The following is a 15,186-nucleotide window of genomic DNA, read 5'->3' on the forward strand; positions in this document are numbered from 1 at the left end:
AGGCTCCCTGCTGGGCTGGTCCCCGCTCCCGCCGCTCGTGTGCTGGAGGAGGACGGGAGCCCGGCCTCGGTTTGTTATCCTAATTAAATGGAAAATTAAGAAAATAATAGAATAATAGCATAAGTACTAACAGTAAAATTATAGTAAGAGAAATAACAATAGCTAGAAGAGAATGAATTGCTGTATTAACCAAAGCTAAAAAGAATTTCAGCCCTCCCGAAGTTAAAGTGAGGGAAGAGAGAGACCCTCTCATATTGTTTTATACTCAGTACCTGTTTAAAAAAAAAAAAAAAAGGAAGTGAAATCAAAAACAGGCAGCCCAGCGCCAGGCCCAAAACTGGACCTGGGCCTGCCTGGCCTAAACCTAGGAGTTAAAAATGAACTCATGATTTAGAAACCAATGTTATTCATAGATTCCGGACATTGTATAGAAGAACATTGTGAAACTCCCTTCCCTGTTCTGTTTCTCTCTGACCACCTGTGCATGTAGACCCTGTCACGTACCCCTTGCTTGCTCAAATCAATCATGACCCTTTCATGTGAAATATCTAGTGTTGTGAGCCCTTAAAAGGGACAGAAATTGTGCACTCAGGGAGTGCAGAGGGGATTTTAAGGCAGTAGTTTGCCAATGCTCCCAGCTGAATAAAGCCCTTCCTTCCACAACTTGGTGTCAGGTTTTATCTGCAGCTCGTCCTGCTACATTCCTTGGTTCCCTGACTGGGAAGCAAGGTGAATGACAGACGGCCAAGGCAGCCCCTTAGGTGGCTTAAGCCTGCCTTGTGGAGCATCCCTGCGGGGGACTCTGGCCAGCCTGAGTGACGTGATCCAAAGAGCAGTCCCGGGGAGGAAATTGCTCCGGTGGAACGCCTTGCCAGAGCAGCGCATAGCAGGCCTCCAAGGAGGATTAACACAGTGGCTGAACACCCAGAAGGAACTGGCACTTGGAGTCCGGACACCTGAAACTTGGTAAGACTAGTCTTTGGAACTTGCCCCACTCCATCTGAGTGGAAACGTGGCCTGATCACCCACGGCATGCCTGCATTGGCACTCTGGTTCTGGTTTTGACTTGACTTGAATTGCTGGATACTTTGGTTTTGGTTTTGACTTGGCTTGAATTTTTTGGTACTCGGATTTTGAATTTCATGATTTTGGTTTGGTATAAACGGTAAAAGTGTGTGTGCCCTCTTTACCCGTTCTTTGTCTTGTGGTGAGTATGTGTGGTGTGAGCGTGGTATTTTGTCTCGGAAAAAAAAAAAAAAAGAAAAAAAAAAAACAAGAAACATGGGTCAGGTGCAAAGTAAGCCCACCCCACTGGGACCTAGGTTAAAAAAATTTTTTCAAGAGAGAATTTAAAGGAGATTACGGTGTTACTATGACAACAGGAAAACTTAGAACTTTGTGTGAAATAAACTGGCTAGCATTAGAGGTAGGTTGGCCACCAGAAGGAAGCCTGGACAGGTCCTTCGTTTCAAAGGTATGGCACAAGGTAACCTGTAAGCCAAATCACCCAGACCGGTTTCCGTACATAGACAGTTACAGCTGGTTTTAGACCCCCTTTCCACCACCACAGTAGTTAAGAGAACAGCAGCATAAGCGGCTGGCAGAGGCAAGGAAAGACCAGCAAAGAGAAAAAGAGGCCATCTGTACCAATTCTAAGAGTTTAGACTAAACAATTTCTTATTAATAGCAAAGGATAATTGAAATCTCAAACTTACAAGGTTTTCAACAAAAGTGAAGTTTGCTGAAAGTTAACAGTGTAACATGTATTATGGTAACTTCTAATCTTGTGGCCTTCGACAGTCTAGTCCAAAGACATAAAGAAAGTTCGCTTTTTTAAAAAGGAAAAAAAACAGGGGAGACAGAATTTATATTAAAAAAAGTTATATGGTAAATTCTTGTCCTGAAATAAATTAACTGGTTGTTTAACGAAAAAAAAAGTTTGTAATAAGTCAAAAAATTGAGACGTTAAAAAATTGTCTGCGAAAGTCGTAAAAGAAAAAAGTTATAAAAAAAATTTTTATGCAAAAAATGTTGTATAATTTAAAAGTAATGAGGCCTCCTGAGTACTATTTTAAAAAAAAAACAGTTCATGTGAAAGATGTATAAGAAAAGTAAAATATACCTTTGGTAAAAAAAAAAAAAATTATAAAGGGGCATAAAAATGTGGATTTTTACCTACATTAAAAGGTTAAAAAAATTATTGTTTTAAAAGTTTAAGCAAGTTTTAAAACGTTAATTATAAAAAAAATTCTGTGTGTAAACATATTAGCTAAAGTTAAAAAGGTATCATCCAGTTTTTCTGTGAACTGGACATTAAAGTAAAAACGGAACAGGTTTTTCTTAAAGCATCTACCTGCTCTTTAACAAAAATTATAAAATGTTAGAGAGTCTATAGCATCTTAACTTATGGTCAAACATAAAAAATTGGATAAATATGTCTACAAGGTTTTCTTAAAATTAAGTTTAACATTAATAACATACTAATATAAAGGTAAAATTTAGCTTATCTGGTATAAAAGTCATACAAGAAGCATTATTAAATATAAAATAGTGTTTAGCTTTCTTTGGTCTAAAAACTAATGAAAATTGGAGCTAAAGGAAGCATTCATTTTACTAGAGGATCATAAAACTTAAAGACTTAAAACAAACTTTGGCAATTAAGACAGCATACCAAGATGCAAATGCCTGGTTGAAATGGATCAAATATTCCATCTGCATGTTAAACAAAAGCAATTGTTATGCTTGTGCACATGGCAGGCCAGAGGCCCTGATTGTCCCCCTTCCACTAAGGTGGTCCTCCAGTCGGCCAGGTGTGGGCTACATGGTAGCTCTTTTCCAGGATTCTACAGCCTGGATTAATAAGTCATGCCAAGCTCTCTCTGCTATATCCCAAAGTCTGGCACCCTGCAGGTCAGCCCCCGAGGGCCATCCAGCCTCCGTCTCCCAACACTAAGTTCACTTCGTTGTCTCTCACAACAGGGAGGAAACTTAGCATTCCTTGGAGACCTGAAGGGATGCGATGAGCTTAAGAACTTTCAAGAGCTTATCAATCAGTCAGCCCTTGTTCATCCCCAAGCGGATGTGTGGTGGTATTGTGGTGGACCTTTACTGGGCATTCTGCTGAATAACTAGAGTGGCACTTGTGCTTTAGTCCATTTGGCTATCCCTTTCACCCTGACATTTCATCAACAAGAGGAAAAAATAATAAGTAGAAGACATCATGAAGCGAGAAAAGCCCCTTATAGGTCTTTCAACTCTCACATCCATTTAGATGCAACTGAAGCCCCGCAAGGAATACCAGATCAATTTAAAGCTTGAAATCAAATAGTTACAGGATTTAAGTCAATATTTTGATAGATGACAGTCAATAAAAATGTAGATTAGATAAACTACATCTATTACAACCAACAGCAACAAGCTTTTCATGAGTTAAAAAGAAAAACTCATGTTGACCCCAGCCCTGAGGCTACCTGACCAGACAAAACTCTTTACACTCTCTGTGTCAGAAAGAAAAAAAATGGCAGTTAAGAGTTTTAACCCAGACTGTAGGGCCCTGGCCAAGGACGGTGGCCTATCTCTCAAAACAACTAGACGGGGTTTCCAAAGGCTGGCCCCCATGTCCAAGGGCCCTGGTAGCAATGGCCCTGTTAGCACAAGAAGCAGATAAGCTAACTCTTAGACAAAACCTAAACATAAACTCCCCCCATGCTGTGGTGATTTTATAAATACCAAAGGACACCATGCTAGATGAATGCTAGACTAACTAGATACCAGGGCTTGCTCTGTGAAAATCCCCACATAACCACTGAAGTTTGCACACCCTAAACCCTGCCACCTTGCTCCCGGTATCAGAGAGCCCAGTTAACCATAACTGTGTAGAAGTATTGGACTCAGTTTATTCTAGTAGGCCCAACCACCGAGACCACCCTTAAACATCAGTAGGCTGGGAGCTGTACGTGGATGGGAGGAGCTTCGCCAACCCCTGCAAAGTGACTTGAAGAAGACGACAAGCCCTGCTCCAGTCACACCCAGAAGCTGACTGGTCCACGCACAGCCGAAGCATGAGGAAACTCATCGCAGACTCATCTTCCTTAAAATTTGGACTTGAACAGTAAGGACTTCAACTGACCTTCCTCAGACTGAGAACTGTTTCCAGTATATACATCAAGTCATTGAGGTAGGACAAAAGATTGCTACAGTCCTATTATTTTATGGTTATTATAAGTGTACCAGGACTCTAAAAGAAACTTGTTTGTATAATGCTATTCTATCCAAGGTATGTAGCCCAGGAAATAACCAACCTGATACGTGTTATGACCCATTTTAAGCCTCCCATGATCACAGTTTTTAAAATTAAGGACTGGTCCTTTTCTAGGTGACACAAGTAAGGTAATAGCTAGAACAGAAGAGGGGTCCCCAAAAATGTAACCTTAAAATTTGACGCTTGTGCGGCTATTAATAGTAAACAGCATGGGATAGAATGCAGTTCTCTAGATTGAGAAAAAAGTTACACAGCAGAAAATAAGTACATCTGTCAAAAATCATATTTATGTAAGATGTGTCAGTACTGGTCTTGTGTCATTTAGGCTACTTGGAAAGAAGATTAAAAAATATCCCGTTTGGCTCCAAAAAGGAAAGGCAGCCCCTCCTGCACCAGTGGGAGCTGTGACCCTTTAGAATTGATAATCACAAACCCCTCAGACTCAAAGTGGAATAAAGGAAAATATGTAACATTAGGCATTGACAGAAAAGGACTGACCTCCTAAACTGGAAACAGCTTACACCATCCTACACGGAGAAGCCCCAGGCCCTCATAGACTTCATGCAGTCCATCTTTCTGACTCATAACCCTACCTGGCCTGATTGTCAGCAGCTACTTTTAATATTGTTCAATACAGAAGAACACAGGAGAATTACTCAGGCAGCCTTACAGTGGTTAGAAAGCAATGCGCCTGAAGGCACAAATGATGTTAAGCGGTATGCACAGAAGAGGTTCCCAGAAGCAGATCCAAATTGGGATCCAAACCAGGCAGGAGAATTGCAAAACCTGCATAGGTATCGGGAGGCACCCCTTAATGGAATAAAGACCAGAAGGAAAAAGGCAACGAATTTGGGAGAGGTCTCAGAGGTACGCCAAAAGGCTGATTAGAGTCCCGGTGAATTTTATGAAAGACTCTGTGAAGCATACCGGCTTTATACATCATTTGATCTGGAGGCTGTAGGGAATCAGTGCATGGTTAACGTGGCATTTGTGGGCCAGGCGCAAGGTGACATTAGACAGAAGCTTCAGAAGTTGGAAGGTTTTGAGGCTATGAATATTACCCAGCTCATTCAAGTAGCTACTAAGGTGTTTGTTAATCCAGAGGAGGAGGCCAAGAAAGGGCAAAGCACAAAGCCAAGGAAAAGGCTGATTTGTTGGCTGCTGCTCTGATTGAGAGACTGGTTTTGTGAGAGGACGCGGATGTGGTCGTGGTCACAGTAGAGGACAAGCTAGGCCAGGGTTTGAAGGCCAGCCTAGGCTTGAGAGGGATCAATGTGCAAAAATGCAAACAGAAAGGGCATTGGAAGAATGAATGTCCAGAAAGAGAAAAGGAAGAAACTAGCAGCCAGGGACCTGCTGCCCGCCCAAGGCCTGCAGCCACTAGCCATTGTTCTAAAGCTGGATGCCGATCTGGTCGGCTTAGCAGGAGTTGAGGAATATAAGGACTGAGACAGACTAGGCTCCATCTCTCTAGGCCTCCAGGAGCCCCTGGTCTCTATGAAAGTGGGAGGCCAACAGATGGACTTTATTGTGCCCCTGTTAGGGAGAGACTTGCTTCAGAAACTACAAGCACAAATTTCTTTCAGGCGGGAAGGAAACATGACTCTGGATCTAAGCTGACCAAAAGCTATGATGTTAACTCTTACCCTCCCCGAGACTGAGGAATGGAGGCTATACGTAAAAGAGGCATACAGGCTGTCTGAATTTATGGACAGAATATTTGACAAACTAGTCACTGAAATACCTGAGGTGTGGCCAGAAGACAGTCCTCCAGGATTGGTCATAAACCAGGCACCAGTGGTAGTAGAGTTAGTTCCAGGTGCAACTCCAGTGCGCATTCCCCAGTACCAGGTGTCTATAGAGGCAGTGCAAGGAATGACCAAGCACATAAATCGGCTATTAGAACATGGGATCATAAAGAAATGCAAGTCACCCTGGAATACTCTACTCTTAACCAGTGCAAAAACCGTCTGGTGGGTTCAGGCCTGTGCAGGACCTATGGGACATAAATAAAGTTACTGTTACATGCGGTGGTGCCCAACCCATATACAATGACGAGCCACATTCCTGCTCATGCTGCCTGGTTTTCCTGTTTGGACTTAAAAGATGCCTTTTTCTGCCTCAGGCTAGCTCCAATAAGTCAGCCTATTTTTGCATTCCAATGGGGAGGAACACAATTCACCTGGACCAGGCTCCCACAAGGGTTCAAAAACTCCCCCACTATCTTTGAAGAGGCACTAGCATCAGACCTCAAGTCTTTTGTCCCACCAAATGACAAGTGTGTATTGTTACAATACATTGGTGATCTTTTGTTTGCGGCACCTACCCAGGAAGATTGCTTCCGGGGCACCAAAGATCTTTGCCTTCTATGGAAGGCAGGTTACAAGATGTCTCAGGAAAAAGCTCAGGTCTGTGCAAAAAGAGTAAGATATCTAGGTTTCCTAATAGCCCAAGGGCAGCATGAACTCAGCAGTGGGGAGAAGGAAGCCATATACGCACTCCCCACTCCTGTCACCCGGCGACAAGTAAGGGAGTTTTTAGGGGCAGCAGGCTTTTGCTGTACTTCAATGCCAAACTTTTCACTCATGGCAAAGCCATTGTATGAAGCCACAAAGTGGGGGAGAAAAAGAGTCCCTCCTCTGGGGTAATGAGCAGGAGAAGGCCTTTAATGAGATCAAAAAGGCCTTAAGCCAAGCTCGAGCCCTGGGATTGCCAGACCTGACTAAGCCTTTCTTTTTCTATGTCCATGAAAGAAAAGGAATGACTACAGGAGTTTTAGTTCAAACAGTAGGATCATGGTATTGACCAGTGGCCTATTTATCAAAGCAGTTAGACCGTGTGGCCCTGGGGTGGCCCCCCTGCTTAAAAGCGTTAGCTGCCACTGCCATGTTGGCAGAAAATGCTGGAAGCTGACACTAGGACACAAGCTAATAATACGGGTGCCACACACAGTGATCACCTTAATGGAGCAAAGAGGATATCACTGGCTATCTAATCCAAGAATGTTAAGATATCAAGGGCTCTTATGTGGAAACCCATATGTAACTTTAAAAACCGCGAATACCCTCAACCTGGCTACCCTGTTGCCTGTAGAAATGCCCAAGTTGCAAGACCAGTTTCCCCAGCGCTATTGCATAGACATAGTAGATGAGGTGTTCTCAAGCCGGAAAGACTTAAGAGACCAACCCTTCAAGGACCAGACGCTGAATATTTCACAGAGGGAAGTAGGTTTATATCAGAAGGGGTCTGCCGAGCCGGGTATACAGGGTGACTCTAAATTCAGTAGCTAAGGTACAGGCCCTCCCTACCAGAACCTCAGCACAAAAAGCAGAATTAATAGCTCTAACTAGAGCACTACCACTAGCCAAAGGAAGGACAGTTAACATCTATACTGATTCAAATTATGCCCTTGCTACATTACATGCCCATGGAGCCATTTACAAAAAAAGGGGACTCTTAACTGCTGGAGGGAAAGAAACTAAAAATGAAGAAATCTTACAACTCTTAGAAGCTGTGTGGGCCCCAGACAAGGTGGCCGTTATTCACTGTAAAGGACATCAGACAAGAGGCGGCATAGAAGCAAAAGGAAATAGGAAGGCAGACAGAGAAGCCAGACAAGCAGCTATGTCCAACTCAAGTACTAAAAAGAAAACCCCAACCCTGCTGCTTCTACTAGAACCCTCCTTACCTGAAACCCCAAGCTACTCTCCCAATGAAAAAGCTTGGTTTGAACAAGAAAGCAGAAGTTACATAAAAGGAGGCTGGTGGAAGTTCTCAGATGGGAGGCTAGCTATTCCGAAAGCAATAGCCCCCCAAATTATGAAGCAGTTTCATCAGGGAACACACATGGGAAAGACTGCATTAGAAACTCTTGTAGGATGGCATTTCTATGTGCTGTGCCTTACTGCCATCACTCGAGCCGTTTGTGAGCAGTGTTTAACCTGGGCCCAGAACAATCCATGGCAAGTGCCAACTCAGCCCCCAGGGATTCAAGAGACTGGAGCTACACCCTGTGAAAACTTGCTTGCGGACTTTACCGAACTGCCCCGAGCAGGAGGCTATCGGTACATGCTAGTGTTTGTTTGCACTTTCTGAGGGCGGGTTGAGGCATTCCCTACCAAGACAGAGAAAGCCCAAGAAGTAACCAGAGTGTTGCTAAAAGACATTATTCCTAGGTTTGGACTGCCTCTAACTTTAGGATCAGATAATGGCCCAGCATTCATGGCTGAAGTTGTTCAACAGCTGACGCAGCTGCTAAAGACAAAGTGGAAATTGCACATAGCCTGCCACTCACAGAGCTCGGGAAAGGTAGAATGGATGAGCCAGACACTAAAACATCTGCTGAAGTTTTGTCAAGAACCTCATCTTAGGTGGGATCAGGTCTTGCCCATGGCCTTTCTCCAAGTCAGGTGTACCCTTACCCAAATTGACTGGGCTTTCACCCTGTGAAATTGTGTTCAGCCGACCACCCCTGATTATATAAATCAGGTAAAAGGTGATCTGTGGGAACTAGGGGAACTAACTTTAAAAAAGCAAATGCAAGCTTTAGGATTAGCTATGCAAAAGATTCATGGCTGGGTATGAGAAAAATTGCCTATAAGCCTGACAGACCCAGTTCACCCCTTTACACCTGGGGACTTGGTTTGGGTTAAGAAATGGAACCCAACCACACTAGGGCCCACATTGGATGGGCGCCACACTATAATCTTGTCTACTCCCACTGCTGTTAAAGTTGCAGGTATCACACCTTGGATTCATCACAGTCGACTGAAGCTGGCTGCGCAGGACCAGTGAACCAGTCAACAAGACCCGGCCCATCCAACATGACTAATCCTGTGGCAAAACCACGACACCACTGAGAAAGACAACCGCCCTGCTCTGACCACTCTGGAGGCTGGTCAGTCTATGCACAGCTGAAGCTTGAGGAGTCAAACCCTGCTCTAGTCACACACTGGAAGCTGACTAGTCTACGTGTGGCCAAAGCTTGAGGAGTCTTCACTAAATAAGTAAATGTGGATAGAACTTATAAGCCTAGTAGTGATCTTAGTAATACTGATTATCTTATTATTTTGTTATTGTTTTTGTTCAGGAAAAGGCCTATATTGGATCTGTAGAGCACAGGCATATCAGCAACTGCCAGCTAAGTGGACAGGAGCATGTGTGTTAGGAACAATCAAGCCATCCTTCTAATTCCTCTAAAGCAAGGGGAACTCTTAGGATATCCAGTCTATAATGAGAAAAGAACTAAAAGGAGCATGATCTCAAAAATAAATACAAATATCAAAAAAGACATAGACATAGGAGACTAGAAAAATAATGAATGGCCTCCTGAAAAAATCATTAAATACTATGGGCCAGCTACCTAGGCACAAAATAGGTAATGGGGATACCGCACCCCAATTTATATGCTCAACCGCATCATAAGGTTACAGGCTGTTCTTGAAATAATAACCTATGAAACATCAAGAGCTTTAGATTTACTAGTTGTACAAGCTACACAGATGAGGAATGCCATATATTAAAACAGACTGGCACTAGATTACCTCCTAGCCTCAGAAGGAGGAGTATGTGATAAGTTTAATCTAACAAACTGCTGTTTAGAAATAGACGACAATAGGTGAGCTGTCATGGAAATTACTGCCAGGATGTGGAAGTTAGCCCATGTTCCAGTTCAAACCTGGTCAGGTTGGTCTCCAGATTCTCTCTTTGAAGGATGGTTTTTGACCTTTAGTGGGTTCAAAACCTTAATAGGTGGGTTCCTACTTATCACAGATGCCTGCCTAATGCTCCCTTGTCTCCTACCTCTTCTCATCAGAAGTGTTCAGTCAACTATAGAGGCAGTCGTGGCCAAATACACTACTACTCAAATAATGGCATTGACTAAGTATTGCCCCAAGAAGAATATGTACCGACTCACGAAAAAATACACAATTGTGCTATTAACCAACATTTATATAGAGCACCAAAGGGGGAATGAAGTGGAAAATTAAAATAATAGGATAATAGCATAAGTAATAATAGTAAAATTATAGTAAGAGAAATAATAGCTCATAGAATGAATTGCTGTACCAACCAAGGCTAAAAAGAATTTAAGTAGCCCCCCTGAAGTTAAAGAAGGATATTAACTGCCAGTCCCAAGAAACATTAACCATATCTGCCCTTCAGGTATTTTGTAGGCTCTGTAAGCTCGTGTTTTCTTTCCTCCTTGCACAGCTGCAAGGTCACAAGACAGATAAGCATAAGCTGCATACTAAGTTTTCCCAGAGATGTAAGACATGTTGCAAAAGTGTCACAAGGTAATTAATGGCCTTTGTTCTTGCTTCTGTAAGCCTGCTTCCTGCTTCACGTGATTCCTGCCTCAAAATGCTTAAAAGACATTCGTTTTCTTTGTTATATGCTTAGACTTTCTGGATGCAATTCCACTGAGCCGACGTACACCTAAAAATAAAAACTTTCCTGCATCCCATTCTTCGGTTTCTCTTGTCCCTTAATTTTCACAACATTTTAAGACACGAAGCCTTGCTAACGCTTAATATTCTGGTGGCGGCCCCGGGGGTCCCCTCTGCCCACATGTCCTGCTGGATGCTGGGCTCCGCCACGGTCACATGACATTGGCGCTGAGTTTTAGTTGAAAACCACACTCCTGGCTTCACACAGCCCAAAGGACGCCAGAGCCCAGGCTGGAAACGCCCGCGCAAGCAGTGGCTGGTGAGGCCTTCCCCAGCAGCATTTTCAGGTTGAAAGGATGATCTGACGAGATCTGGCCCTAAAATGGGAACTCAGGACAGCGATCTGAAACGTGGTTTGCAAAAAATCGGCAACTAGAATGGGTGCTACCCACACCCAGGCACAGCGAGCTCGGACACCACACTCCCTCCCTGCGTGGCGCCTGTGGCTCCTCCACAGCAGCGACACCCATGCAGCTGGATCTCTGCCCTCAGCCCCTGGCCGCATGGGACAGTGTCCAGATAGCAAGGCTGAAGGGGCGGCCCCAGTGCCTTCAGGTCACAAACCAAACTGCCACACTGGGGTCCACGTAGCTCTTCAGGAGGGCAGTCTCAGGCAGGACTTGCTTCTCCGCCACCGCCCCTTGAGGGGTTAGGGTCACTGACTTCCAGGGTCCCTGCTCTCACTGACTGTGAGCCAGGACAAGCCCAGGTCTCACGGGCTGGGGTGGAGAAGCATCTTTTCCTTGTGAATAAAGGAACAGAAAATACTTGGCTATTCTGCCTTGCCACTTATGGAAAAAAAAAAAAAAATCCTTGGCAATTGGAACTGACAAAAGAGGCTTTACTAGTCCAAGCTTCGGTCAGGCTTCTGAGTCTTCTGCAAGGCCCGTCTGTGGCTTCCTTGTAAAATCCAGTCTTAGCAAAAACCCCTTTCCCCTCGGTATCTGATCACCCTCCAAGCCTTATCAGGCTCCTCACCCTCCACCATCCCCGAGTGGTCTATCACCCTAGCCTGTATTCAGCAAGAGTCCTGTTAGGTCAGTTTCACCAGAATCTCTCTTACCCTGACGGCTCCTCTTAGTAATTTTCTATTCACAGGCCCCCACCCTGCTCCTTGGCTAGGAATTCCCACTGTGCACGCTGTATTCAGAATTGAGCCCAATCTCTCTCCCCCCATGCAAGACTCCATTGCAGTGGTCCCTATACCTATCGAGATAGTAGTCTTTACGGTGCTTTAACGAGTATCATTGACTAAGTTTTTCTTTTAACAGAACCACCCCTTGCACATTTCTCTCCTTAAAACCTCTTTCCATAGCCAGCTGAAAAGAGCTATTTGAAGGGAGAGATGCTCCCCGCCCCAGGCAGGGGTCAGGAATCTGAACTGTGTGATTTGCACAGATTGGAGTCAGCACCTAAAGCATTTGGGGGTTTGGGGAATTTTTTTAACTGACAGCTAAAATGTTATTTATCATGTGAGGTAATGTACATGTCAGTTAGCTAGATTTAATCATTCTACATTATCTGTATTCCACAATGTATACATACTTCAAAAGATTACGTTGAACTCCTAAAGCATTTAAATGGGGACTGGCTATGAGGCCCTCCCCATTCAAATGCTTCCCTCAACTCCCAGAACACAGCCAAGGCCTGAGGCCATGAAGCAGAAGAGGCAAATACCGGCAGGTATCTGAAGAGAGGGAGGAAGTGGGGAAGTGCACCTGCAAGGCTCTTGGTGCAGCCCTCCCCAGAGCTGAGGGTCCACACCTGGGCTGGGAACTGAGGCTGGGACTGGGAAAGATGTTTTCTTCTATGCCGCCCTCAACCAAGACAATGGAAGAGTCTTGCTTGGGTTCTTAAGCAGATGCCAAGCAGGTCTATGGAAGGAGAGATAAGCGGAAGTTCCAACATGCTTTATTTGAGGACGAGCGCTCACCCGGGAGGCAGTAAGAGGTGGGATGGGAAGAGGGCAGGGTTCAAATCTTCTTTGTGTCTCTGTGATCCTTAAAGCATCTCAGCAAGCTGTAGAGTTGGTATTAAGGAGAGAGAAAAGGTAGTAAGACAGAAACTTTGAGATGACGAGAGGAAACATTAATACATTCTCACTCCAGTGAAAACCATGACCACTTTTTAAATGTCCTACAGAGTCACTGGGTGAGATAAGTAAGATCACTGTTTCAATACAGAAGATGGGGAAAAATAATAAATGAAGAAGTCTTGGTTTTCTTCATTTGCAGGGAGGATTACCAGGGTAGAAATGGGTAAAAATCGGTAAATAACTATTTACTACTGTCTCTGGTGTTTTCTCATAATCAAGCCACTTAAATACCTCCCTACTTTTCCCTCAACTCCCAGAACAGAGCCAAGGCTTTGGTACCAATTTCTTTGTGCTTTTCCTCAAGGTAACTAGGAGTATCCCTACTCCAGCCTTGTGTCCCTAGAACTGGGCTGGAGCTCAGAGACTTAAAATGACTCCTGGCAGCCACCTTCCCCAGCTCAGTGATAAGGTCGCCCCTGCCAAGCACTGCAGACCAAAGCCCAGGCCCATCACTCCCACAGCGACTCCTCCCGTAAGCTCTGCCTCAGCTGTGAAAGGCAAGAGGGAGAAGGGGAGTGAGTCTCTTCTTCCTCCTCACCTAGTGGGAGGATCTGCCTCTTCAAGGTCCCATCGCAGCCAGGGAGGACAGGACAGGCCTCAGGCAGGGTGTGGACACAGCTGGTTGATGCTCAGCTCAGCTACAGATTGGCTCAGCCACAGTTGGGCTGGCCTGAACCCCAGGTGCCCACCAGCAGTAACTTGGCCCCCTTGCTCTAACCTTCTCACCATTCGCCAGCAGTGGGTACAGACAGCCGTCACCTTTCCACAAAGATGTTCAGTTGGAGGAAGGAGAGGAGCCACCAAATGAAAGAGGTACAGGTTGAGCATCCTTAACCCAAAGATCCAAAGTCCAAAATGCTCCATAACCCAAAAATTTTTTTTTGAGTTGGGTTCTCCTAATGGTGTGATCTCAGCTCACTGCAACCTCTGCCTCCTGGGCTCAAGTGATTCTCCTGCCCCAGCCTCCGAAGTAGCTGGGATTACAGGCACCTGCCACTATGCCTGGCTGATTTTAGTATTTTTAGTAGAGATGGGGTTTCACCATGTTGGCCAGGCTGGTCTCGAACTCCTGACCTTAAGTGATCCACCCACCTTGGCCTCCCAAAGTGCTGGGATTACAGACGTGAGCTACCGTGCCTGGCCCCAAAACTTTGAGCACCAACATGACACCACAAGAAGAAAATACCATACCTGACCGCAATCAATACTTTGTTTCATGTACAAAATTATTTAAAATACTGTATAGAGTTACCTTCAGGCTACATGTTTAAGGTGTATATAAAACATGAATGAATTTCACGTTTAGACATAAGACCTACCAGGATACCTCATTATGTATATATGCAAATATTCCAAAGTCTGAAAAAATCCAAAATCTGTAACACTCCTGTCCCAAGCATTTCAGATAAGGAACGCTTAGCCCGTCTTGGGAAATGGCAGCCACTGGATGGAAAGGGGCAGCCAGTGGCAGAGGCCTTAGCCCCTGCCTTCATCCTGAGAATCTTCTGTAACAAAAGCTGCCAGCTTTCAGGGAAGAAAAAGAACTCCGTGGCCTTGACTTAAGCCCAGAGAAACAGGAAATGCCAAACCTTGTTACCCAGCAGAACAGACAGAGAGCTGACCTGGCTCCATGGCAAAGCAACAGGAGAGCCTGGAGAGGTTCAGCTCGGGGCCAGCAGAGCCAGGCTAGGTGGGAGGGCTGTCACTGAAGCAAAGTGACACACATCCTAGAAAGAGACATCAGGGGACCACAAGAGTGTTCTCTTTTCTTAAAAAAGAAAAAAAATGGGCACATATATACAAAATACTGTCAATTTCTACTGGGCCAACACAGTAGCCACTGCAATGTTTCTCCTTCTTCCAGAGCTTTCCTCCCATAGTCTCACGTGTACTCCTGGCACAGCCACAATACCAGTCTCTGGGAAGCATATGCCACCTACTCCATGTGGGTCCCATTCCAGTCACCACAGATGAAGTGCCTGAGCCTCCTTGCCAGTCTTTCCCTGCAGAGTCACTGCACTGGCAGGGAGCTGGAGTGCAGCACCTGCTTTTCCTGTCCTATATCTTCTCCCCCCACCCCAGATAATACTGCTTCCTCGGGTGGCCCTTGGGGCAGGTCATCAGGCTTTATGGGCCAGGAGGGTGGTCAGCTTGATCTTGCCATCCATGGAGGCGGTGAGGCAGGTCCCACAGTCCATGGCAGTGCTCCAGTCCACGGTGACCACAGGGGCTCGGTGGCCACCCAGGCTCAAGCAGCTCTCCAGAACCTTCTCATCGCCACTCAGCTGCAAGAGGACAGGAAAGAGGAGGAGGTGTCAGCAAACACCACTTACACACACTTGATCCACTTTCAGTGGCCTAACCTGAGGATGTGCCTGAGG

The 15,186-nt window shown here is 45.1% G+C and overlaps 1 protein-coding gene across 5 annotated transcripts in view; it reads right to left on the reverse strand.

The window, feature by feature from the left end:
- Positions 1-12,605: 12,605 nt before the first annotated feature.
- WDR91 (WD repeat domain 91) overlaps positions 12,606-15,186 on the reverse strand; it is a 30,093-nt gene continuing 27,512 nt past the window's right edge. For 4 of the 5 annotated variants that reach the window (XM_030825730.1, XM_030825729.1, XM_030825728.1 and 1 more), the window contains exon 15: positions 14,011-15,090. In XM_030825730.1, coding sequence (XP_030681590.1) covers positions 14,926-15,090 — 165 coding nt within the window. In that variant the 3' untranslated portion in view covers positions 14,011-14,925. Of the gene's footprint in view, positions 15,091-15,186 lie in introns of all 5 variants that reach the window. The other variant, XM_003261373.3, reaches the window with a different exon arrangement.

This window comes from Nomascus leucogenys, chromosome 13 (genome assembly GCF_006542625.1).
Source record: "Nomascus leucogenys isolate Asia chromosome 13, Asia_NLE_v1, whole genome shotgun sequence".
Taxonomy (NCBI): Eukaryota; Metazoa; Chordata; class Mammalia; order Primates; family Hylobatidae; genus Nomascus; species Nomascus leucogenys.